This window comes from Patagioenas fasciata, chromosome 21, assembly GCF_037038585.1.
Source record: "Patagioenas fasciata isolate bPatFas1 chromosome 21, bPatFas1.hap1, whole genome shotgun sequence".
Lineage (NCBI taxonomy): Eukaryota > Metazoa > Chordata > Aves > Columbiformes > Columbidae > Patagioenas > Patagioenas fasciata.
In genome coordinates this window covers 2,243,364-2,270,087 of record NC_092540.1, presented here as the reverse complement: position 1 = coordinate 2,270,087, position 26,724 = coordinate 2,243,364, and the positions used below count along the sequence as shown (strand labels likewise).

Below are 26,724 nucleotides of genomic sequence, written 5' to 3'. Positions count from 1 at the left end.
TTTTGTGGAGATAATCAGGTCTTTATGAAAGATGACTTGTCATGGGCTTCGCTACGGTTCGGAACAGCGGTGTCAAACAGCGGGGTATCGACAACGATATCAAACATGCTGTTTCACTGATCTCCCTCCACCTTCCCCCGGTGACCATGCTCTGATGATGACGTGGCTGCGCTCTCCACGTCCCTTCGTCCTCATTGCCTCCCCCTGCTCCAGAACAAGTCGCCATTATTTGGCAGACACAGGGCCGTCAGGAGCCTGCCTTCGCCTTGACCTTTCAGATAACTGACTATTCATGCAAATACTGCAAATATGTTGTTCTGCAGAGAGCACAACATTCTCAGTGGCATGTTGCTGTCCCACACCATCACCACCTACTAGAGGGGGCTGGAAAGTGGCATTCCAGGGATTATCAGCAATGGTCTCCGTGCCTTCCGCTTCCCCCACAGAAAGCACATCTTGCCTAGGCCGGGCTATTTCCACTGACACTGTTTTACCATTTTCTCTCGAGATCGGCTGCCCTTCTTTGCTGTTTATGTGGAGGAAGCAAGTGTCAAGCCTGCTTTTTTCATTAAGGAGCAGCGCATGAGGGAAGGCAGGGGTGTGAGCGTGCCCTCTAGGATGTGGGAGAAACCAAGCTGAAAAACCTGAGCGCTATTTGTTTTGAAATAGTTTCTGCAATGGATAACAGCTGCTCTTCCAAAGGAAACAATGAGAGAAACGGCAACTTTGTTCAGTGGGCGATGCCTGGAACACCCGGCCTAGGCCTCAGGCCCTGCCGCAAACTTCCACAGACCAACGTTCTCCAGAGCACGGAAATTATGAGCCAATTATTTTTGGGCTCCTTGCTAAAACACAGCCTCACTATTGCTTTGTGGTCTGGGTTCTGTTTGTTTTGCTGTTTTTCCGTCTATCAGAAGGCTCGCTCCTACGTGAGGTGCCCATCGCCACAATGCCAGCCTGAGAGAATGTTCAGATTTTAATTATAAGCCACATTAACTTTTGTAATTTATATATGTATATCGACACTTGCAGCCCCATCACTCTAATATAGCTCGTAAGTAATGAGCTGTAAAATACAATTTTAATGCAGTTATACATACATCGTGTTTCTACTCTTGTGCAGACAACTGTTCCAGAATAATTCAGGATGGATCATTTTCACACTGAAAATAATTTAGCCATTTTGAAAATACACTAAAGGCCTTAGTTAGAAATTTATCTAACAACATGAAGAACTAGTATTTCTACCAGGAGTTCACTAAGGTGATTAACGATATAAGATTAATATCTTTGAGCATGATTAGTAAAACTGGAAGCAAGTTTTGAAAGGCCTCTTTCAGTCTCTCAGTAGCTGAAAGAAGCATTTTGATCTAAAATAAACCTACAAGATTTTAAGAGTAAACCGACAGGTTTTGTGAGGAAAACTCTTTTGTTGTGGAAGAGAGGAATACGTGTGGAAAACGTTTTATTTTTGTAGGATATCAAGCAGAGATTGTTCGGTGGCCCTGTGAACACTGCAGTCGAACATCTTTTAAAGGGTCCTGCCAGGAAATAAATTGCAAAACACAAAAGGTTTCCAAAAGAGTTTAATAAATAATGAGGTTCTTTCTGTACTGTGTAAACTATAAATATACCATGCAGTCCTTTATAACTTAAAATAATTTACAGACTGAGGTAGGGGGGTCATTGCCGCGGGGTCTCGGGCCGTCTCAGGGTCTCCCCGATTTCCTGCTGAGCACGCACACGCAGGCCGTGTCGATTCGGATGAACCTCCAGGCCGCCTGCTTGCCCTCCATGGTCAGCGCCTTGACGAAGGTGTGCGTGGTGGTGCAGTACGAGTTCCAGTGCTTCGCGTCGATCCCCCGGCACCCGCTGGACACCGGCTTCGGCTCCCTGCACTTGGTCTCGAAAAAGTACTGCTTGAAAACGTTGTTGTTGATGTTGACCTCTCCCAACACCGTCACCTCTTTGCCTTTGATGTCGGTGGCTGTGGTTTTGTCCCCGACCCACATGCTGACGCTGTCGCACACCGAGAACTCACCCCGGTGCAACACGGGGTGCGCGGTCCTCTTGGTCCTGGCAGTCCTGTTGAGGGAACCCGCGCCGCTGAGAAACCCCGCGTTGTGTCCCGACACCGGGGGAGGCTGCGTGCTGAACAGCACCCGAGGGGAGCGGAAACGCCGCCTCTTGAAAAATTTGGGGTCCACGGTGATATTGAGAGCTTCTGTTCTACCTATCGTCCACGTGGGGGGGCCGCGGGACGTCTGCGGAGCCGCCTGGGGAGCGTGGTGTCCGTCGCCGCCGTGGGGACTGAGCGGGGAGGGTTCTGCGGGATACTCCAGTGGAGCATCGTCCTCTGACTTTGGAGCTGCCTGTGTGCCGATCAAAAAAGCTACAGTCAGAGTGTAGTACAGCATGGACATTACGCTATGCACCTAGAACAAAAGAAAAACGTCGTGTTACTGGAAGCCATGCTGGCACAAACGGATGCCGTTGCTGACAATAAATTTATACGATACTCGGGATCATACAGATTTCATCAGGTATTCATATGGGTGCCAGATGTTGTTCTGCTGGAAGAGCTCATCCAGACAGCATAAATGTTCCTAATAGCGCGAGAACACTAGAAAATAATAGCTAGATTATTATTAATTCCTCTGGTATTTGTTGTTAGAACACTGTTTATGAAGCACTTGTTTGGTGTTATTAATGTGGAGACCATATGGAGACAGCATGTTCCCAAGAGTGAAATCTCTAGTGATTTTTGCAGCAACCTTTTTGGCCAGGGCCGGTCTCCTGGCTGCAAATCTCCTGCAGAGCAGTGAGGGCCACAGTGCGCCCTTGGCTGAAACAGCTTTTGGTTCGGTTAATGTGTCTGCAGAGGTGTCCTTGGGCTGGGGTGGGGACCGCGAGCGGGTCCTGGTGACGGGGCAGCCCTTACCACATGCTCAACAGCCACAAACGGGCCCCACCGCAGCCTCCGTCTGCCCCTTCTGCCCTTTCCAGACACCGCAGTGCCCATTTGGGGCAGATGAAGCCCACGCTCCCCCCAAGAAGAGTTCAGGCATCACAAGGCAGACGGGATTTTTCCGTGTTCAAGCTACCTATTAGGACAAATATGGGTATTATTCAGGAGCCCTGTGGGTGAGGGGCTGCTCTGGGTTATATCTCATCGCTAAAATAATTGTGCCCACAGTACTGGGAATTACGTCTGGGGAAACACTGTCGTTTTCTCAGGGTGCTGTAAGCAGGAAGGTCCTCAAATGTCACTGCACAGCAGGTCCAGTGCCAGCATCCTTCTAGCAGGAGAGCCTGCACATCTGTTTGGGCATGGAGAAAGTGTAACACAAGTGTCTAGATCTTTCTAAGAGCGATTTTATGCTAGAAGACCAGCAGCAGTAATACCTTGTTAAGTAACTACCGTATGTTGACTGATTTAGCCACATGCTGGGTTAACAAATCACCAACAGGGAATGAGAGCCGTTCCAAAACGATCTGAAATTGCAGTGAAGGGCAGACATTGTATTTCCTCTTGATGAACAGAGACGGGGTATAAACAGACAAAAAAAAATAAATCAGTAAGTGAGGCTCCTCCCGTCTCTCTGCCTTGTTTGCCTGACATGTCTCAGCTGGCCCCGACGTGGCTGTGTCCGGCCAGCGGGCAGGGCTGGACAAACAGCCCTTGGAAAGGAGGAATCGGGCTCTGCAGCTCCACTGTGATTTCCCAGCATCTCTCCGAATGTTTTTTCTGGGTGTGGGTCAATTACTGTTGAAGTTCCCCTTTCCCTCTATTCAGCTTTCTCAGACTAGAATCCCCAGCAGTGCTAAAGCACCAAACCAGGAGTTTAGCTTTGTTAGAGCAGAATCTTGTAGAAAATGCAAAGCCCTAAGATGTCCCATAGGATCTTGGGTGGAAAGGGTTATCTCAGACAAAGGTTGGAATGAAATAAACAGCGGTGTTTGTGCAGGGCTGGACAAGCATTTAAGAAATCAGCGGGAGATGCCAAGTGAAGGTGGTGGCTGAAGAGGCTGAAGATGCTGCAGTCCCTGCAGCACGGAGGGAAAGAAGAGAAAGGCCAAAAGCCACACGAGCGGTTCTGTGTGCCATAGTTGGCCTGGAAAAACTGGGGACAAAACCATGATGAGGAGAGTCAAATCTCCCTCACAGAGAAAATCCCTGCTGCTCCAAAGCTGCTTTAATTTGCTTAAAAGAAGGCTGAGGGTTGCTGCTTTCCCGCACGCCGCTCGTGCTTCAGCAGTCGTCATCGTCTGTATAAGGAAACAGAGCTGGGTGTAGCTCAATAGCTTGGCTTGCGCGATTCAGAGTGTAACCCCTTGTTCTGCAACCAAATTAAAATCAGATGGTTCATTACATCTCCAAAGGGTTAGCTTTCCCGACAGAAATGTTAATGGGAAAGGTTTGCTGAACAAAATCCAGGCGCAATTTAGACATGCCAATAGCAGCCTCAACCTATTGTGTTTATACATAAACCCCTTTTCTAATTACTGCTTTCTATAGGAAGGAGATGTTTCAGTGTTCGCTAAGAACTGTTTCTGGGTTTGTGCTGTACAAGATTCTCTGCTCTAAAATGCAGCTGCATTTATCTCCCGTTGCTGGTGCTGCGTATGCTAAGGCTGTTGCTTTAAGGCCATTACGACAAAATCAGAACGATCTCACCTGCTCGCCTTTTCTTTCTATTTAAACTCGCCTTGTGTTTCCTCTCCTTGTGGTAAGATTGTGGGGAGTATGGCCCAAACACAAACCAAATGGATTTGAGACACCTGGTAGTTTTCCCGAATATTCAGACTGAATCTTTAAATCAATTATTAAATCAGTGCAGAGCAGAATTTGACAGTTTAAAGAAGCGGACTGGACTCGATGGCAGCGCAAGCAACAAATGTGAACATTGAAATAACAGGTATGCCTTACACTGTGAGGATTGTAGACTTCTTTGTTGACACGTAGGGATATTTTACAGGCTATTTTTGGGTATTTCTAAACTTTGTGACATATTTAGTTCCTTTAGACCCTTTCCTGGTGCTTCCTAGAAGTGTTCACAGAGCAGCCAAGTGCCCCCACCTGAACTGCGGGGCGATGCAGGGCTGGCAGTTCCAGCGCCGGGAGCACATGGGTATGTTCGTAACGCTGGCCACAAGGGTTATCAGGGGCATTGCCATGCCAAAAATACAGAAGCTATGCTAAACCAGAGGACGTCGAATGAGAACTGTGAGTTCTAAGTGAACCACCTCTCGCTATAAGTAAACATTCCCCACAAAACACAGGATGTTTGGAGACAGAATAAAAGAAGACAGAACAAGTGAAAACTCCCATCTTAGCCAGGCCGTAGCCAGCTAGCAGGGACCAGCGAAGCAGTAAACACAGGCCGCCCTTGTCTTCATTCTTTAGAAGACAAACCAGTGATTTTTAAGTTGACAACTCTCCTCCCCACTTGTATGCTGGTCGAGCATCATTTCAAAGTGTTTCAATGGTATATTGTGTCGGTGATGGGGGTGCTTACCTGCGATGATCCGCACACAGAACTGCAGCCCGTTGGTCTCTATTCCCTCCAACCGCGGAGCCGCGCGGGGCCGCCCGGGGCCATTGGGCCGTTCTGCGCCAGCTGAGCCGGGACCTGCTTGAGCCGCCTTCCGCTGCAATGACAAGGGGTTGTTTCAGTAAATAGCCGGCAAATCAGTGAGTTCAGCACTGTTCGCCACTCAGTAGCAGCAATACGGGACAAATCCACTTACTTGGCTCTCTGACCTGTGCCTTGACACCTCAGTGATGTCAAATATTGTAAATTCAGGACTGCCGTTGGAAGCGGTAGAAATGGTATTTTATTCATCTTAAATATTTAGATAGCTTATGTGTTCCATTTAATAAGGTAACTAAGGGTTGTATAAGGTAACTAAGGGTTGTATAAGGTAACTAAGGGTTGTATAATTGCTCCTCTACTGCAAAAGATCCTGCTGGATTCAGTGTGGAGACTCATTTGCTGAGCAGAACATGCTGCTAATGCCAAGGAATGGACTGGATTCGACACCCGCACGATGTCCATCCACAGCAGAGCTGCTGCCAGGACTGCAGCCACTGGGCTCAGCTCCTACCGAGATCCGCATACAAACTGCTTAACTTCTAAAAACCCAAGCGGAACCTCGCAAGGCTGTTTGCAGCAGGTGCCCGGGGTCACTCTGTGTGTGCTCGTTGTGCGCGTCGGGCAGCACTTGTGCCATTTGGCCACTCTTTGGATTTGCTGCTGTCGTGTTCTCCTGTACCTGTGTGGTCGAAGTATTTAGGAATTAAGCTAATTACAGGGACATGAACGTGTCAGGAAGGTCAAAGTTCTAAAATCTGAAGCTTCATGCTCCCAGATTGAGCATGCTGTATTTTTGCAAGAATGTGCTAGTAAAGTAACAACCCTTTCAGTGGACTCTTAACAGTTCGGTAACAGTAATGATAGAGCTATAATATGCTGGCCACTGCCAAAAATAATCCAACAACTTTTCCGACTGTTCTGCCACCCTAAGAAAACACTGTTTCAGTTCCAACTGGCTGGTTTTTAACCACAAAGGAGTTTATTTTCAGCAGGGTGTTTATTTAAGTTCTTTTACTGTCTTCTTCCCGGATTCTGGTTGTGGCAGAATCCAGTAAATGATGCAGTGTTATTCGGATGATGCTGAAGACAGCATCTATACACCATTCATCTCTACCTACCGTTCCCAAAGGTTAATAAAATATCCTGCTAAAGTCAGTATTTCTTCAGAATTACGTACATGCACCATTACAAACCTGGTGGGTAAGAAACCCTCTTTGCTTGCAGGCACCTGTGCACGAAACAAGTGCCAAGCAAAACAAGTATAGATAGGGAATTCCCATTTTTCATCCCATAGAATCTGAGGAAGAATGGACAAAAAGGGTACGTTACCTGGAAACTTATTTAGAACTGAAAATTTAGTACATTTTCTAAATGAATTGCTCCCAATCAGAATAGCAGTGCTAAAATTGTTATCAAATCCCTGTATAGATCTCTGCTCCATGTAAAGCCCCCAGACTGGTACCTGTTCCAATGCAGATCGACTCCAGACCACAGCACTTGGACAGATCGCAACAGGGTTATAAAGCAAGTAAAGATGTATGTGAGGGTTTCGGAGTTCCAAGAGCATTTTACAGATTGGCCGCTTCCCTGTGAAAGCTGCCGTTGGCTTTTGGCCGCTGTGATTTTGAAAACTGGGTTCAGCACAACTCCAGAGAGCAGTGGTGATGATGTTTAACCAACAGAAAACCCTCCCTCAGGTATTCAGCTCTGTCAGAACAAGTCACAAATACTTCTTTTGCACATCTGTCACAATCCTCATGCTTTAAATAGCTTTTCTGGAGGGGATATTTTAAACTGAAGTGACTGGACTTAACCGACCCAGGAGGGTCCCTTCCAGCTATGTGCTCCTCTAAAATCAGCTGTTTTCACACAGTAATATTATATATCCTTGATGGTAACTGGCAAAACATCAACACTGTGTTTTGCTACATTTCAGGAGTATTTTTACATGTGTGTTTGAAGTGGGTTGATTTTGCTCTTTCATTGACTCGGTAGGAAAGGCTGGGGGAGATGGATGAAAACCTGCGGCTTGAAGTTTACTTGAAAAACAATTACATTTCAGAAAGTTCATGGGCTTCTAATGTTTCTTATTTCTGGCTACATTCGACCGTGATATCATGAACAACAGACAGCTTTCCAGTACGGAAACTTGCTCTGGGGCTTAGGAGAACATCCAGTATCCATCATCCCAGGGCTTTCCGATCACTCTGCTAAGAATCATGCTTGACATTAAGAACGGGGTGGGGTTTCATACCTATAGAACGAAGAGAAATAGCTGCTTTCTTCTTTACTGCCAACATAGTGCAGTTAAGATACATGAATTCTAGTAATTCAGTTTCCAGCAGAAATCGTAGCCTGACTGTATTGCCTTGTTTCAGCTAGAAACAGTTCTCAGAAATGGGTTTGTCTGTAGCACAGAATATTTTTAGTGCCTTATTTTAATAGAGAGGACAGTTCAGCCTCCTAATTGCACATTCACCAAATTCCATTAAAGTAGCTCCTACGCTAGTAAGAGAAGAGAGAAATTAATGCTCAGTTTGGCTCGTACAGCAAGTAAATTATTTTCTAACTAAAAATAAACACAGGCAATAAACACAGGCACAAAATACAGCGATCTAAAGCACGATACAATTTGGAGCGCTGTTTTCTGTCATTCTTGAAGTTGTTGGTGTATTTTAGGGATGTGCAAGAAATAAACAGGATATTTGAATCCTTTTGTGATTACAGAAACACTGATTATATCTTGAATTTCTGAAACGACACATATTTCAGAAGTGAGCTCCCTAGTGCAAGTAACCTGGTTGCTCTCAGGTGTGGAAATACAAGGGATTAGGCTTGTGAGAACACACACCTGATTTATCAATCTTGTAATTCAGATTACAGGCAACAGAAGAAAATTAACATCATAGTAGCAGGATATAATAGTTTTCAGATTATTAAATGAGCCACTAGAGTCCCTGAAGTATTTGATTAGACCCCTCCATTTCAGAGATGAGAAGTTGTTGCTTGATTCAATAACGGCAGAAGAAGCTGCTGATATCTTATTATACAGGGTTGGACCCAGCAGTGAAGCGTGTGCCATTTTTCAGTGACACCATATGGAGCACGTGTGCTGTGCTGTGGCTACTGGTTTGCAGCCAGTATTGTTTTCTGGTATTATTTGCAATGATGCACGATATTCTTGGCTGTCTCCGCAGCAAACTGGATCACGAACGTCACCCCAATGAGCACCAGTGAGTGTCTGAGTTTTATCGCGCTGCTTCTGGGAGTAAGAGAGAAATGAGGGGGGCAGCTGCTTCTGGAGTTACTGCTAAAGAGAAGGTGTCAGCTGGCACATCGTCCTCACCAAAACGTTTGAACAGGTATGTGAATTAAAATCCAGCAGTAGCAATTCAGGGAAAAAAAGTCCGTGGCCTGAGAGGCCTGGAAGGGAATCCTGAAGCCATGATGAGTAAGAGCAGCGTCAGGCTCGGCACGTCAGCTCTGCCTTCAGCTTCACTGATGAGCAAGAAAACGGGAATTTCTAATGGACTCAAGATTTCATTCCTCTGTTATGTGTGCGGTGACTCATCCTGTAAATAAGAGCTTGATGTGCGCTGGAGAGTCAGTTGGAAGCTACCTGTGTCTCACACACTTCCTTTTGTTCCAAATGCCTCCAGAAGTGAAATATTCCTTTGAGTATTTCTAGGGAGAGCAGCAGACTGAAAAGAATGCTGCCTCACAGCAATGAGCGAGCATCGTGTCACCGTGAGCATTGTGTCACCGCAAGCATCGTGTCGCCATGAGCATCATGTAACCACGAGCATCGTGGCACCATGAGCATCATGTCACTGTGAGCATCAGCAGCGTCCTATGCATTTCTGACTCCGGTTTAGTCTGGGCAAGGGCAGTGACAAGAGTGCTTGATGCATCTGTCCACTTTAGGTACTTAAGAGAAAACATCACTGTGAGTCCTGACCTGCAGGGGGAGGATTCACCAAATCAGAAACCAATAAGGCTTTCAAAACCACTTCTTCTTAGAGTTTATTTTATGCTTTTTTGGGCACAAGTAATGGGAATTACTTCTCTACAGGAGCCTAATATTATCACTTCCATCCTCCCGAAGCAGTACAGAAGTATTTCAGTTGCTAGTGCCTCTGCAGAGAAACCTAAAAAGAAGAAAACAGCTTTATTGCCTGTCACCTTCATAAGTGATTCTGCCTGGTGGGAGGGAGCCCTCTCAGCAATGGGTGGTGGATTCTGGCACCTACAGAGGCTGGTGACATGGGACAGATAGAGCTCGACTCCAAAACGCTCACTTTATAACTTTATAACTACTGATTTGTAAAACATAATCAAGACTTCTATTTCTACGAATGTAATGTTTGGCATCATGATACTCTCGCATGCAGAATACACTCATGGGAGTTTAGAGTCATCAACAGTCATCTAAAATATGGTTTTCTTTGGAAAACAATACATGATCTTCAGATCACAGTGGCCATAGCAGTAAAAACTTGGGATGCAGCTCTTACTGGGACAGATTGGCTGTTAGAACAGTGTTCTGGGGGTCCTGGGGACAGCAGGGTGACCATGAGCCAGCACTGGGCCCTTGTGGCCAGGAAGGCCAATGGTACCTGGGGTGGGTTAGAAGGGGGTGGTCAGTAGGTCAGAGAGGTTCTCCTGCCCCTCTGCTCTGCCCTGGGGAGACCACACCTGGAATATTGTGTCCAGTTGTGGCCCCTCAGCTCCAGAAGGACAGGGAACTGCTGCAGAGAGTCCAGCGCAGCCACCAAGATGCTGAAGGGAGTGGAGCATCTCCTGTGTGAGGAAAGGCTGAGGGAGCTGGGGCTCTGGAGCTGGAGAAGAGGAGACTGAGGGGTGACCTCATTCATGTTTACAGAGAAACAGTGAGGGTGGCAGAGCCTGGCCCAGGCTGCCCAGGAAGGCTGTGGAGTCTCCTTCTCTGCAGACATTCAAACCCGCCTGGACACCTTCCTGTGGAACCTCAGCTGGGTGTTCCTGCTCCATGGGGGGATTGCACTGGATGAGCTTTCCAGGTCCCTTCCAACCCCTGACATTCTGGGATTCTGTGTAACATGTGAATCTGATTCTTCTGAAGTCAATGGCCCCAAGGGCATAAAGCTGGTAAAATTAAGTGAGCTAGAAATAAAAATGCTGGCTAGGAATAAGTTATCTGAGCATACTACGGTTGTATATCTTCCCTATAGTATCAGCTATACAGCAATTCCTGAAATGAATGATTGACATGTGATGATTGCTTTGGAACTTCCAATCCAGACCTCAAGCTGTATGTATATATTTGACAGGACAGCAGGGTTTCATAAAGCCTAATTCCTTGGCACAAAGGGGTGACTAAAGATCTCAGGCACCCACTGACGTGAAAACTACTGCAGCATAAATGGGATAAACCCACCCAGATGGAGCTGGATGCCCTTGGGGTCTATGGAAGCCGATGTCTCCATCCCCCCCAGGACGCAGGAAGGTGGGTACGGGGCCCGGCCCCCTCTACACCTTTCCCAAGTGGATCCTGAGCTGGTTCTGCGCTATTTGCTCCTGAGCTTCCCCGTACGAAACGACCAGAAATGAAAGAACAGTAATGTCAGGCGTCAGGAAACTACCAAAGTCAAACTGGAATTCATCTGGAAAAAGAAAGTATGAGGGCAGTCGGATTACGATGTTACTATTCCGTCTTACAGCCAAAAGTAGTTAAGGCAGAAAAATACAATATCTTTAAGGGCCAGTAAACTTTTCCAACTGGTGATCTGATTCCAGCTATTCACAAGGGAATAGAAATCCTGATCCGTGTCCAAACCCTGATTAATAAGAACCAGCTGAATCCCAACAGCAGTGCTGGCGTTTAATTTCTGTTCGAGTTCATAATTTTCATTTTCGTTATCCTTTTGCACTTTTCCATCGCTGTAGAAAGATATTTGAGACAAATGAGATACCTAAATGTGATACCTAAAATGTGGTGATTCCAAAAATGAAGTAGAAGGTAAAAATGAGCCAGTATGTCATGGTCAGATTTCAAAATATAGATTCCATATCTTTAATGTTTGTCTAGGTCTTGAATTTGGAAAAGAACCTTATCTAAGTTCAAAGAGAAACTACGGCCAAGGTCCTCAGGACTTTTTAATACTTGATACCTGTGCGTTTCAGGCTTTTCTGTTCTATTAATTCTTTACATCTAAAGGAATTTTATCTTCTGCAGTTCTTCCAGTGCTTTTATAGCTATTTTAAAAGCCTCAACGATATTTCAGTGGGGCAGGAATTCTGCAAATACAAAAGGGAAGTGGAGATGTGTCTGTACTTGCAAGTCAAAATACAGAAGGATGCAGCAAAGGAGGCCAGAGTTTAAAGAACCTTGAAATGTCTTTTACTGAAGCTGCGGATCTGGCTGCGCTTGCTAAACAAATTCGTAGCTCTTCAAAGGGACGTGTTGGATTCTTTCGCGTTTAAAGAAACCTTAAGGATATAGACAAAGGATTGCAAACTAAAACTCCCAGCTTACAAAATGGAGATGCTCTTGTGTTCATTCAGAGATGTCTGAGATAGTGGAGAAACAGTCAATACTGCAACAGAATGGTACTTTGCGTATTAGCGTTTTCCATCCAAAAACGTCAAGTCGTTTTACAAGCACTTCATCAAATGGGCCTCGGCACCAGCTCCTGCTCTATCAGTAGCAGTTGCTTGTGTAGCAAGTGAGGAATAACACGGGACTCTGGCCAAGCAGTAGCTGTGCTCCGCGTCTCCCCTGCCCCTTCTTAAACAAACCAACCAAAAAAACCCAGCCCTCAACCTTCTAGGGTATTCTTTCCTATTTCTGAACCTATGGAATGAAATTACCTTCTTAGTGACTGAATTCCCTCTCTAATTATTTCCTTTACATGACAATATGGAAATCGTGACAAGGAAACTCAAATGGGAGCTTTAGCCCTTGACTTATTGCAGCCGCAAAGGGCTATTCACCCCACAGCAGACACGTGCGTTCTGTGCCTGCCTTCCTGTAACTACATTTAACTCATTTTGTTAGAAGTCCACACAAGATGTGGGAATACAACTTTAAACTAACTTAAAATGTGAATATTTTTCTCTAAATCGACATGCCCCGAGTTGAATTGAATGTTTGAAAACCTAAGTAATTGGGCTGTGGCTCATTAGTGGTTTGACTTCGCTGCCTTTCAGTGCTTAACAGGGGCCTCTACGACGTCTGTACTAGAGTTGTCCACAAAAAAATCTGTGAACACCACCAAATAAAACCAAGTAAAACACAGAAACCCCACAAGAGCGATCAGGTATCATCTGTGTAACTGCTGCAGCGTTCTCTGGAAGCACAAGCAGTTCTTACAGCAGAAACAGGAGTCTCCTGACATCCACGGTAGTTCACCAAGAAAAACAGGAGGTTCCTAATGTTCCTCAGACCTTTGAGCCGTTTTCTGGACATGATCAGAAAAAGGAAACGAGCAGAAAGGATTTAATCTTTGAGTTCTAGCAATTCAGAAGCGACTCTGCTGCATCATTTCTAGGAAGAGACAGAGCTGGTTTGTAAACTGAGGCTGCTGGAACTCTTACCCATGTGCTTTCGTGCTTCCCATGTTTGCACTCGGTGCTCGGGTTGAAGTGTGGTTGCTGTGTAAATGTCTTGACATTATGTAAGATTCTCCGTACCTATTTTTTTTTCCTGTATGTGTTCTGTTCTGCTCTGTTTTCAGCCTAAAAGAACATCTTGATTAATTGGCAGCAGAGCGAACCATTGCAAAGCTGATCTACATAAGTGTTCAAGATGTCTGGGAAACATCCTACTTCTTCACACTGTTATTTGCCTTATTGTCCTTATTTGTTCATTGTATTTGTGGGTGTGTGTGCCTCAAGTGGCAGAAGAACAATGCGTTTTGTCAGTGTTTGTAATCCATATGAGTACCAGTTCTTTCTCTCTTCCCCATAGCCCTTTCTCACACCTTTCTGGGACGGTGGATTCAAAAGCAGCAGTAGAACAGGATTCGCATCCCTGAGTCCAGCCTGTGAGTGCTGTAATGATGAAGTGGTACAGCAGCAAACACTCACAAGAGGCCCTCAGAGTTGCTGCCCTGCCAAGTCTTTGCTGCAGTAAACGTGGGATCTTTCCTCGTCTTGAGCACCTTGGCTTTCATCTCCTGCGAAAGGTATTTACTCATTCCCGTGTTAACCCGTTGCACGGTGACTCGCACAGTTGCAATGTGAGGCAACTGCTGGCAACCATAAAGAGGGGTAGTAACAGAGCGTCATGGATTCTGTACATTAGCAACAAAATAGATGTTCATAAAAAACTAATTCAAACTGCATTTCCTTGTACTGAGTAAGTACAGTGATTTGATTTAAGAGGTTACTTCATTCCTATGCTCTGAGAATCTCAGCTTTACAGAATCACAGAATCACAGAATGTCAGGGGTTGAAGGGACCTGGAAAGCTCATCCAGTGCAATCCCCCCATGGAGCAGGAACACCCAGCTGAGGTTCCATAGGAAGGTGTCCAGGCGGGTTTGAATGTCTGCAGAGAAGGAGACTCCACAACCTCCCTGGGCAGCCTGGGCCAGGCTCTGCCACCCTCACCAGGAAGAAGTTTCTTCTCAAATTTAAGCGGAACCTCCTGTGTTCCAGTTTGAACCCATTACCCCTTGTCCTGTCACTGGTTGTCACCGAGAAGAGCCTGGCTCCATCCTCCTGACACTCACCCTTTAGATATCTGTAAACATGAATGAGGTCCCCCCTCAGTCTCCTCTTCTCCAGCTCCAGAGCCCCAGCTCCCTCAGCCTTTCCTCACACAGGAGATGCTCCACTCCCTTCAGCATCTTGGTGGCTGCGCTGGACTCTCTCCAGCAGTTCCCTGTCCTTCTGGAACTGAGGGGCCACAACTGGACACAATATTCCAGGTGTGGTCTCCCCAGGGCAGAGCAGAGGGGCAGGAGAACTTCTCTGACCTACTGACCACCCCCTTCTAACCCACCCCAGGTACCATTGGCCTTTCTGGCCACAAGGGCCCAGTGCTGGCTCATGGTCACCCTGCTGTCCCCAGGACCCCCAGGTCTCTTTCCCCTACGCTGCTCTCCAATAGGTCATTCCCCAGCTTTAGTTGAGGCCCTGACCCTAAACCTACCAGGCCAGAAAAATATGGTCCAAACTTGTGCAGTGTGCAGAGCTCTCAGCATCCTGAGCGTGTCAGGCAGCTGCTGCACAAAAAATCTGACTGATGCTCCCAGAGAGCAGAAAGAGTTTGAACTGGGTCCATATTTTAGCTGTATGATGTGGGCTGCTGGGCGCAGACCCAGCGAGCAGTGGGCGAGGAGGAGTTTTCTGTCTTTGTGTTATGTCAGAGTTTGACGGGAGGCAGCTGCTGGGAATGTTTTAAGACAGGAGGTTTTTCTTCCCCGTCCAGACATTTAAGGTGAAATGAAATTTAAGATGAAAATGAGGTGAGGGAAGGGGTTTGTCTGGATCTTGAACCAGCAGCCTCTGGAGCCCGAGCGCTCCGCAGCATCTTTACCTCACACAAACTGCAGCAGCGGTGAGTGTAACAGGAGGGGTGAGTGAAGGTCCCTTGATGGGAGTCCGCAGCTGTCCCTGAAATAAATGCCCGTGTTTTGAAGGGTTCTCCTGCTCACACAGTTATCCTGTGCAAAAGGACGGTTGAACAGAAAAGTTTGTATAGAGAAGATCTGGTCCTTCCCCGTGCTGTTCAGCCCCTTGTACATGGGAATCCTTTAAGCAAATAACAAAGTGCAATGAAGTTTAAATGAAGTTCAGGCTTCCATGACCTCTGTTATAAATTCAGCAAATTTTTGGATTGGCAATTAGAGATGTGGTTCATCCGCAGATTCTGTGCTGTGTTCTGGCTAAAGAAGTGTGGTTTCAGTAGTGCTCTGTCTAGATAGCAATTGGTACCGCTGTCAGAACCATAAACCCTGAGTTCGCTGTTGGTTCCAAATTAGGGACAAATCTTGATGGGAAAGCAACAGGAATGGGAACATTTCTCCTCCAAATGACCAAGACTTTGTGGTGAACAGAAAGCCCGGGTGCAGCGTTGCTGTTCATCCCTTGCCAGCTGTGGGACAGGCAGGTCACAGATCACAGATCACTTCTCTGCGTGAGTCAGAGGTGACCCAAACTATCTGAGTTACAACACGAGCTTGGCAACAATCACTTTGGCACTTGGGGAAGCCAAATACTTGCTTCTTAATAAGAAAAAAGAGCTGATTAATGAGCTGAGTCATCCTGCTCCCCTTCGGTGCTGGCATGAGCAGCACTCGCTATGGATCAGCCTGCACGGGGGGAAATGCCAACCCCCAGTTCTGTGCACCAACATGAAGAATTTCACTGGGGCTCCCTCCAAGCAGAACAACTTTATTTCCATTTATAGGTTTACATTGGGTTACACTCTAAGGTGCAGATGAACAGACTGGAACGTGACACCTGCCCTGTCCCACATTCCCTTTCCGAACGATGCTCCGGGGCTGCCTTGTTTCTGGGAGAGATCATTTGCAGAACTTCAGGAATTAGAACAAGTTTTGAGAAGCTTTTAGAAAGATCAACAATACCAACCTACCCAGCCTCTTGCAGGTATTACTACCAGCAGCAAAATCACACTTGGAAGGGAAATGGGGCGTTTTAGAGTTGTCAGTAGGTTTCTCAGTTATTTTTAGAGAATTAACTCCCAAAATGATATTTCTATGTGTTTCATTTCTTACATCTAGTAAAAATTGTTTCAAATATGAGCTGAAGATAGGTGATGTCAAATTTTTTGCAGGAGTTTGTCCAGCTGAAAGTAGCAGTGGTTGTTTAAATGCTCATCTGGTTCCTGATGTGCCCCAGGCGGGGCAATGACAAAACCTTATCATCAGCACATCTGGAAATGACTCATCTCTTCTTCCTGCACCCAAAGGGCTGCACGGTTTTACTGCCTGCTTGCTTTGATGATATTTGGTATTTGTCATGTGGAGCTATTCCATCACATTGGTAATATCAGGAATTGCAAGCACACTGAATGCCTTCATAAGATGTCACAGTTAATGTATTCATAACCACTTTGTGACTCAACACAATATGACACAGCAGTCCTCTTTAATTACCCGTCATACAAAGATGAAAGTTAAAACACAGACATCTGGCTGCAAATCGCACACCTGGATGACAAATTTTCCTATCTGGTTGCACTGTGCTGTGTGGGCAGATGTGATTTACGGTGTGAAAATCCCAAATGCTGCTGGAGAGGAGCTCCACAGATTGTTGTCACAATCACAGCACTGGGTATTTTTCTTTGGTATTTGCCCATTTTACTAGAATACATTACAATTATAGATTGTCTAACACAAGAAAAATAGTGTTATTTATTTATGTGTTAAATAATGCGTGCCTAGCAGGTGTGTGACCTAAAATTCTTACAAAGGTAAGAAACGCTACAGTTCATTAAATAGTTTTCTAACTTCTTCGCTTTCAAATAGAAAAGAATGAGTGGGAGAAACGAGAAGGAAAAGGGCACATGCTTCTCTCTCAAAACACACAGAGAAAAGAAGTGGTTTTGGTCTGTAACGCTGGTTTGGTTCACTCGGGCAGTTTCCAGGGCAGGAATTTGCGTCTCAGGAGAGCGGGTGCATTGGAGTCCCTCTCACGCCGCGGCTCTGCGTGCTTGGCAGAGCCACAGACTCACACTTTTTGGCACATGTGAAGTGTCCTGGAATGTGAGGCTGAGCGGTGAACCTTTGCACTCTGGTGTTTACAGCCTGTGCCTGAGAAAACCGAGGGGAGGGTTTGGCAAGAGTTACCGGGGCAGCGAGGATTTGGATCTCGGCAGAACAAAAACATCGATGCTGTGTATAAATAGCATTGATAAGAAACACCAATAACGAGGAGAGGGATGGAAAGGATTCTTGAGCAGGAGAATCAAAGCACACCCAGTTTCTGTGGCTTGACAGCTCCGCAAATAAAACACACGCTACTACACAAGTGCAGTGTAGTGACTTCAAATGCGGCTCAACAAAGAGCATCACCCAGGTTTAGTCTGTTTAAACGCAGAAATGACACTTGTGAAGTGACACTGTCTTGACCCGGTGACCCTGGAAACTGTTGAGTGTTGATCCCATCTAACAGAAGGTTAGAGGTTTTAAAGCAAAAAATATAATATGCTGAAGATAATATGTTTCTACAAGTTGGATGAAAATGTGGGATAGGTACTGGTCCTGGCCAAACTAAACGCTGTGGCATTAGAGGTCCATCCGATTAGAAAATGTGTGTTAGAGCAGACATGTATTTATGTGTCCTGAAAGTTATTCAGACCTCACAATTCTTGCCAATTTAATAGACACCAGAAACTCTGACTCATTACTTCTGCTGCTTATTGTACTGCTTGTTTTAACACGGTGGAGGGACTAAAAACATAAGAACCAGAGGAACAGAGAAGCGTAGAACCCGAGCTACTTAACATGTGTATCTGTGACCTGCAGCGACAAATAATATTTGCAATTAATGCAAAGATGAGAAGTAAGACAAAGAAGAGGAAAAAACTTTTCATAGAGCATTACGGATTGCTTGGTAAACTGAACATAAGCAAACACCGCATTTTATGAAACAGCAATACGTGGTAGGAGCAGCATAGGGGAAAGGGACCTGGGGGTCCTGGGGACAGCAGGGTGACCATGAGCCAGCACTGGGCCCTTGTGGCCAGGAAGGCCAATGGTACCTGGGGTGGGTTAGAAGGGGGTGGTCAGTAGGTCAGAGAGGTTCTCCTGCCCCTCTGCTCTGCCCTGGGGAGACCACACCTGGAATATTGTGTCCAGTTGTGGCCCCTCAGTTCCAGAAGGACAGGGAACTGCTGCAGAGAGTCCAGCGCAGCCACCAAGATGCTGAAGGGAGTGGAGCATCTCCCGTGTGAGGAAAGGCTGAGGGAGCTGGGGCTCTGGAGCTGGAGAAGAGGAGACTGAGGGGTGACCTCATTGATGTTTACAGATATCTAAAGGGTGAGTGTCAGGAGGATGGAGCCAGGCTCTTCTCGGTGACAACCAGTGACAGGACAAGGGGCAATGGGTGCAAACTGGAACACAAGAGATTCCACTTAAATATGAGAAGAAACTTGTTCCCCATGAGAGTGCCAGAGTTTGGCCCAGGCTGCCCAGGGAGGTTGTGGAGTCTCCTTCTCTGCAGACATTCAAACCCGCCTGGACACCTTCCTGTGGAACCTCAGCTGGGTGTTCCTGCTCCGTGGGGGGATTGCACTGGATGAGCTTTCCAGGTCCCTTCCAACCCCTCACATTCTGTGATTCTGTGAATATAGAGGAATGTCACCCATAGATGAATGAAGAATACCAGTCTTATTTACAGGACTGGAGTCTTTATTATGGGAAGAAGTGAGTATAAAACAACCTTGGACTAATGTTACATAATTGATTGAAGAATAACCAACTGATCTTGTTGATCCTGTCTCTGACAGGGGCAAACAGAAGATCCCTAAGGAAGTGACTAAGAGGGAGATAAGCATTAGTGGTACTTTTCCAGCTGCTCTCCTTTCCCCCTGCAGTGTTTGGACGAGCAGCTTTCCGTGCCAGAGGGGTTTTGTATGTTTAAAATCCTCACTCTATTTCCCTGCCATGTAACTGTTTAGCTATTCCTTGAATCCATTTACATTTTTAGCAGCGAAATACCTTGTGACTAAGAGTTCTGCAGCTTAACTCCATGGTGTGCAAACAACTGCTCCTGTTGTTGTTGAACCGCTCGTCAGGTGGTTCCCTTTGATTCTCTTGGCTTTTGTAGTGGAAGAGGCACCAAGCGTCTGAGCCTTCTCGATCTGCCCAGGATTTTAAGCCCCTTTGGATTTTTACTGTTTTGCTTAAGTCAAAAAATGTGGTAATGGGGTGAGATGAAGAGTTGGGCCGAGTCCCCAGTACAGCAGCCAAACAGTCAGGAAAGAATCTGGCCTGGGAGAGGATATCGTTTTATAGGTGATGGAAGCACTTAACCCGAATTCTTGGTGAAACACAACGTATAATAAAAAGAGAAAATGCCAAAGCCGATGAGTGTGAACTGCAGCCAGCTGGAAAAGTGAAAAAGAAACCCCTAAACTCCCACACTCACTAATGAGAGAAAGAACTGGGGCCTTCTCATATGGAAAATCTTGTATGTGCCAAAACAGCAATAAAGACTGGACATTGTCACAGGGACATTGTCTTCATCACTGGAGCCAGTCTGAGTCTTCCCTCGGAGACAGAAAGTCCCTCAGATGCTGTTCCTTGGCTGGACTCTGCTCGTCCCCGAATTCTGCACTGAGCACTTCTTGCCAAGGAAAGAATATTGCAGAGAGTTCGCTGCTTGTCATTGACTACCTGATCCCACCTGATCCCACCGGATCCCACCTCATCCCCCCATATCTCACCTGATCCCACCTGATCCCATCTGATCCTACTGGATCCCACCTGATCCCACCTGATCTAATCTGATCCTACTGGATCCCACCTGATCCCACCTCATCCCCCCATATCTCACCTGATCCCACCTGATCCCACCTCATCCCCCTTGATCTCACCTGATCCCACCTGATCCCATCTGACCCTACTGGATCCCACCTGATCCTACCTGATCCACCTGATCCTACCTGATCCCACGACACACACACACACACACACACACACACACACACACACCCCATATATCACCTGATCCCACCGGATCCCACCTGATCCTACCCGATCCCACCTGATCCACCTGATCCTACCTGATCCCATCTGATCCTGCTGGATCTCACCTGCTCCCACCTGCTCCCACCGGATCCCACCTGATCCCAATCTGCTACTGCTTGCTGTCCAGGTCCTTGGAGCAGGCAGCCGGGCGGGTGACCTCCTGACATCCCTTCCAGTTTGATTTATTCTTTCATTCTGCACTTCTTCTCACTATTCGAAGGCCATCTGCCCCTCAGGGAACCCTGTCTAACCGACTTGCTTAATGTGTTCTGTACGCTGTGGGGTTTTTTTTTAACAAAAAAAGTATTTATATCTGTCACTTGGAAGTATTTTCCATGTCGGAAGTCCAACACAAAGCTTAGTCCTTTTCTAGATGTGTGAAGGTGGTAGCAAAAAGGTGTAACCATGCATTTCTTTTTCCTGATACTTAAGGATTTCTTAGGAGCTCAGAAGCAACCAGAAAAGTGTACAAATGTGACATTTTCACCTGATCACTGAGCAAACTCATCAACGGCCCTGAAGCAAATTGTGCGATGGAATCAGCAATGGGGAGCAGCAGCTGCCTGCACACGGTGCAGGAGCAGTCTATCCCTTGCACTTAGAAAGTTTGCTTCGGACATCTAAATAAGATGAAAAATGCATAGAGCTCCTAAGTAACGCTGAATTTATAGTCGTGTTCATCAGAACTGCGAGTCGCTCTTGAAATGTTTCAAGCGACCAGTAGTTCAAATGCGCGATTCGAACGGCTGCGATAACACCCGCACCTGAAACACCTTCTGATCCGGACGGGACACGGAGCGTCGGGGAAATAATGGGCAGGAAATGATGCATTTTGGAAACCGCGGCCTGTGTCAGTCGCCACCGGGCACAGCTCTTTGTGAACAAGCACAGGTCTTTTTTCATACCTGAGTCATCCAGCACGTGGAGGCTTTAAAAACATAAAAGGTATATTTCAAAATAGAAAAAACCCCACATATTCTGTGAGCCAGAGCTGTTAAAGTCATATATAGCAATGAGGTGCTTGGCTTCTATGACAAAAAGTTCTGAAGAGCTCTTCTTTTATTTTTAAGAACCTGGATTGTGTAAAGAACAAAATAAAGACAATCAAAGCAGCTCAGTGAAGCAGACCCAACAAACATTTGCGTCACCTCTGAACCCATGCGGTGCAGAGGGAAAAATACAAAATGATTAAGAATAGGAAAAAATCAGATAAAGTGATTTTGAGACTAGCAAAGCCATACTTAGGAAATAGAAAGTTGTCAAGTAGATATGTGTGTAGGGCCCAATTTCCACATAATAAGCGGTTTTCACCTTCATGGCACCAAATAACGAGCAGCACCTCGCACATATTCTTCTCTTACACAGTAACTGTGATCTAAATGTCTTTGGCGTGAATCGAGTGACACAGCCGCTGTGCCTGAAGGTGAGTGAGTGAGTGAGTGAGTGAGTGAGTGAGTGAGTGAGTGAGTCCTGCGTCTGTCTGTCCTTCTCCTGAGCACAGCACAGCGAGTGTGCGGAGTCGTTTCCTCACCTGGACGTGCTGACCACTGAATTCCCACAACCAGCTCTGTGTGCTGGGCTCCCCAGCTCCCCGCCAGCACAGCCAGCTCTGTGTGCTGGGCTCCCCAGCTCCCCGCCAGCACACCCAGCTCTGTGTGCTGGGCTCCCCAGCTCCCTGCCAGCACAGCCAGCTCTGTGTGCTGGGCTCCCCAGCTCCCTGCCAGCACACCCAGCTCTGTGTGCTGGGCTCCCCAGCTGCCCGCCAGCACAGCCAGCTCTGTGTGCTGGGCTCCCCAGCTCCCCGCCAGCACACCCAGCGCTTGGATCTGCACTGGTGGAGCCATTACATTACATTTCATTTCCTCCCTGCGTCCCCATAATTGTTTACAAGCTCCAGGTGTTAACGTTCCAGTGCATCGTAACTCATTTGCAAGCACTTAATCATCTCAGAGGAGCAAAATTTGTGGGCACAAAGTCCCACTTTTGCGCGCACGAGGTTCAGTGTAACACTGGTGTTTCTTCGTGCTTGCCACAGTCTGAAAAACACGTTTAATGCATCGACAGCAAGCCGGCTGCGCTTGGGACAGGTTAGCAAAGCTGAGCTGACATCTCATGTCTCTGCATTTCAGCCTCGGAACACGCAGGAGGTTCTTGGCATCGCCCTGTTTGCTTTGCCATCCCCTGGACGGCTGCGCTTTGCAGGGGCTGCAGTTCTCAAAGGAAACGTCTGTTCTCAGGGGGATGAACGGTGCAATATTTCCACGCTACTTTTGACTTAGATGTACATATATTTTTAGTGAAAGCGGTTAGCAAAGATTTGAGCTCAATAACGAGTTTCAAACAAGGAGTCAGCTCCAAAACAAACAGGCCGTAAAGATAGGAGATAAAATTGTATTTTCCCGTTTGCGGGATAGTTCAGTGGATTTCAGAAGATCAAACAGTTATGTGCTTTCACAGGCTGTTCTCCACTATCTCAGCCATCATCTCTTTAGCCATCGCTTTGCCTGAATACTGTAAATCTCAGCGTTAATGTCTTGCTGTAGTGGGAGCTCACGTGTCTACACCTAATTCTTAAACAAAGCTAAAAATAAGTGGTTCTAAAAATAAGTAATTCTAAAAATAAGTAATTCTAAAAATAAGTAATTCTAAAACTAAGTAGTTCTATCTTTACCTCTTTGCTTTGCCAGAATCACCGTTCTTCCCTCACCGACCTACGAGCCCATAGCAAATCTCGGTCACCTTTCCGGCCGGGGTAGGGCCGGTATCTGACACTGTGGAGCTGCACAGGAGGTTGGGGTGTCTGCCCTGGACCGGGGTGCCCGCTCTCCAGGCCGGGGTTTGCTCTCCTGCAGCAGCTGATGAACTGAGGTGTGGTGGGGTTATCTCCCCGTGTGCTGTCCCGCTCCGGCTCCTTTGCAATCACACATCTCCCGAACTGCAGAGATTTTGCTTTGGGAACGCGTGATTGCTTTCTGAGCCCCTGCAAACCACAATATCCTGTGCAAAGGAATCCCACTGAGAGCAACCACCTTCTTTTCTTTGCCTTGGACTTGCCACCTGCTAATTTCATTTCTCACTCCTCGATTTTTGAACCGGGAGACGACAACAGCCATTTCCTTTTAAATTCTTACGGATAATTATGACTATAAATATCTCCATCCTACCCCTCCTCAGCCGTCTCTTTTCCAGACTTAGAAATCATTATCTCTGTCGTTTCTCTAAAGACGGAAAATGTTCCAGGCTTTCCATCACTCTGCACCTTTTCTTGTTTATCTTATAGTTTTTTCTGAGACGTAAATGAAGATCAGAACTACAAGATGCAGGGGCGGTATGGCTTTACATTGAGAGTCTGAGATTTTCCTTCCACTAAGTCCTATAGCTTCAGTATGAGCGGAACCAGGCAGAAAGAGTGCAGATAACTCACATTAAATGGATAATATGATCTGACAAGAGCAAGGGCGAAGGATTTCGTTGTGGTCACTGTGACCGGGGCGGTTGCCAGCAGAGGTCACCAGTGCTATAGCACCGAGTTCCACTGCTTTTATTGGACTGAGATGCGAAGGATTGACAAATATTCCTAAACCCACCGATCCAGCATTGACTTCTGCTGTTAGGACATTGAATCTTTTGGAATTAAAGCGTTAATTTCATTAACCCTTTATTTTTTTTATCGGCATAGTTTGTACTTAAAATATAGACTTAAAAACGGCAGAATTGTGTTAACTGTTTGAAATCAGCAATATTTTTTCCACGTGCCTTTATTTAATTCAGTTAATGCTAATTATTATGTGTTCAGTATTCTTTTAGTCCTGTAAGCATTTTGTAAAGAAACAGAAAACCTTTTCACAGAATTTGCATTTAAAGGAACATTTTTAAACAGCCCAAGCCATGGAGCTATGGGGGAATTTATGGGACTTATTCTATTGATTGAAATAATCTAGTTTTTAAATGTGTTTTATCTGACCCTTGTGCTAGGTATCCCATTAAAGAAAGACATTTGACACTTGAAAATGCTAATCTGAATGCATATTTGTGGTATTTTTCTAACCTGATTTTTTAAATCAGCATCTTATGGTGATTACATAGGCTGCCTGGTTATTCCATGTAACAACTGTTAGCGTATGGGTTAGAACAACCCTTCGTGCTCTTGGAACTCTCCACTGAACTTAAAAGGAGGCATCTGAAAATGCAATTTCAGCTTTTGATTGAGCAAATGGGCACAGATCAGCTCAGAGGATGAGAAAAGGCACAGGAACTTTCCTGAGTGCCCAATAGTGAGACCGACAGGTCCCTTCGGAGCGGATCGAGGTGTGAAATCACTGCACTGCACTGCATGGATCCATCAGGACGGTTGCTCTCCCGACCATGCTGAGATTTGTTAGAAAAGTATTCATATACGTAATTATTAATATATTTAAAGGCCAAATCTTTCTTGTCATACTCATGCGAACACTGCAGTTTATTCGGTTCTTCATTCCATCACCGTAACCTCTTTGTGAAAGTGCAGAAAATCTTGTAACCTGAATTTCAGCTGAGTGTCTGAAATGGTTTTTGGCAGGGTTATTTTTTAAAGCCTGTTTTCTGTACCATCCACAACAGCTCACAAGTGCAGAGTACGAACGTACAGGCACATCGGGGTCCTCCCCATCTCCTTGCACATAATCGTCACGTTTTATCTGGGCTTAGCAAAAAAGTGCCCAAAGGACTTCATTGTGATACTCTAATGTATGAAAACACCCATAAATTATCTGACTAACAGTTACGGTGCAGCCTGGAAGTTGTGACAACTTGGAAAAACCAGCCTGACAAGCACGCTCACTTTCGCTGCTTTTCTCAAACTTCTTGAGCATATAAGGAGAATTTAAAGTGAGGAAAGCAACTGGAGCACAAACACGTTTTGTTCTCGGCACAGAAATCCCTTCTGTCACCCTGGCTGGGTCCCCGTTTTCCTCTCTGCCTGGTGTATCAGCTTCAACAGCCTTATCAGCCCCCAGAAATCACCAAACGCTGTCACTGGCAGTGGGTTTGGGGCTTTTCCAAGGGAACATCCCGAGGATACAGCGGTGAGCTGCTCTGCCTGGAGCCCAGAGCTTTCTGCCCCAAGCCACTCATGCTTCCATTTGCCAGAATCCCTATTTATTTATATGAGCAAAGAAAGGAATGAGTTCTTATCTAGAGTAGAAATATCATCAGCAAAAGACAAATGAAAGTGTTAAGCCTTAATATTCAGAACAAAGACAGTAAAGAATTTTCATATTGGAGTAACTGCTGTACGATGCAAACAAAACCAAGTTCTCATATACCTGGATGAGAAGAACGAGGCGAACAGCACGTTTCTCAAAGGTGAAGCTGTTCTTACGAAAGATGTTTTTCAAGCTTTAAGCTTAAACACAAATGCTTTATGAACACCTTCCAGATGTGCGTGCGGTTTAACCTGCGCTAACAGCTGCAATTTCAGTTTCACTAGACCACACCGTTCTCCCAAAGGCTATTTTTAAGCAGCGAGCACTCAGTATTTCAAAGCCATCCGATCCTTTCCCCCTCTGGAGAGCGAAAATCACCGTGCAGCAAAAGAAAACCCCACATCGGCTCATTTTGAAGATCCCGAAGTTCTACAACTGCTTGCAGGCGCCGCGTTGCTCCGCGCGGACCGCGGGGTCACTCACCTGGTGGCGGGGGGTCCCCGGGGGGGTCCGTGCTGGTTTTCGGGGCTCAGCACCCCGGTTTGCGGCCGCTCTCCCCAGCCAGCAGAGCCATTCACATCCCGCAGCCTCCCCAGCCCATTCACTGACTCACAGCCCGCGCTGGGTCCTAGTGCGGCGCACGTGTGGGAGCCGCAGGAATCCGGCCCTTGGCCGCGGGCCCAGCGCGGGCGCTCACGCACAGATGTGCAAGGGAAAGTTTCAAAGCCGTGCGCTGCTCCGTGCGGCTCCGCGGGTGTAATTCCCCAAGGAGGAAAAAAAAAAACAACAGACCAAACCGATTGCGCTGTCAAGCGCCGACACCGTCTTTAAGGGGCGTTCTTGGCTTCAGCCTGCTTTGCATCTTAATCCTTGCGCTTAACTTAGGGATGGGAGCTGGCGGAAGGAGGCTGCCGGCTCCCCGCTGAATGGGTTCTTTTGCAAATCGTCCCCAGAGCCCTTTACTCGTAAGTCTACAAACGAATCGATAGGAACGCTAATAGTTAACTGGGGAAGGAGCGGACTGGGCTCCCTGCAGGAATGGTGCAGTCCCCATTATCAGCTGTGTTTAACTGGGGTCAGCCAAGCACTGCTCTAGAGTAGCAAAGAAATATTTGACCCTGACTTGGGGCAGAGGAAGAGATTATATAAGAACCCTTCCAGCCACAATATTCTGTTTAACGCGCTTACTTTAAGCAACAAAGAGAGATGGAAATGTTTTTCATTACGTTTGTGGAGGGGGATT

General features: G+C 46.4%; 1 protein-coding gene and 1 long non-coding RNA gene across 29 annotated transcripts in view; one reads left to right on the top strand and one right to left on the bottom strand.

The window, feature by feature from the left end:
• LOC136110801 (uncharacterized) overlaps window positions 1-26,724 on the top strand; it is a 94,015-nt gene that overhangs the window by 40,502 nt on the left and 26,789 nt on the right. For 27 of the 28 annotated variants that reach the window (XR_011742176.1, XR_011742169.1, XR_011742177.1 and 24 more), the window contains 2 exons: window positions 8,795-8,959; window positions 13,546-13,762. This is a non-coding gene — a long non-coding RNA (uncharacterized lncRNA). The remainder of the gene's footprint in view (window positions 1-8,794; window positions 8,960-13,545; window positions 13,763-26,724) is intronic. The other variant, XR_011742173.1, reaches the window with a different exon arrangement.
• Window positions 351-26,556, bottom strand: NGF (nerve growth factor). Its single transcript, XM_065854453.2, has 3 exons — window positions 25,965-26,556; window positions 5,520-5,652; window positions 351-2,435 (listed from the first exon to the last, which is right to left on the bottom strand). The coding sequence occupies exon 3, from the start codon at window positions 2,421-2,423 to the stop codon at window positions 1,710-1,712; it is 714 nt and encodes a 237-aa protein (XP_065710525.1). The 5' UTR covers window positions 2,424-2,435; window positions 5,520-5,652; window positions 25,965-26,556; the 3' UTR covers window positions 351-1,709.

Bases quoted from the DNA above. Each gene is read 5' to 3' on its own strand.
- NGF (XM_065854453.2), bottom strand. From the start codon at position 2,423: ATGTCCATGCTGTACTACACTCTGACTGTAGCTTTTTTGATCGGCACA.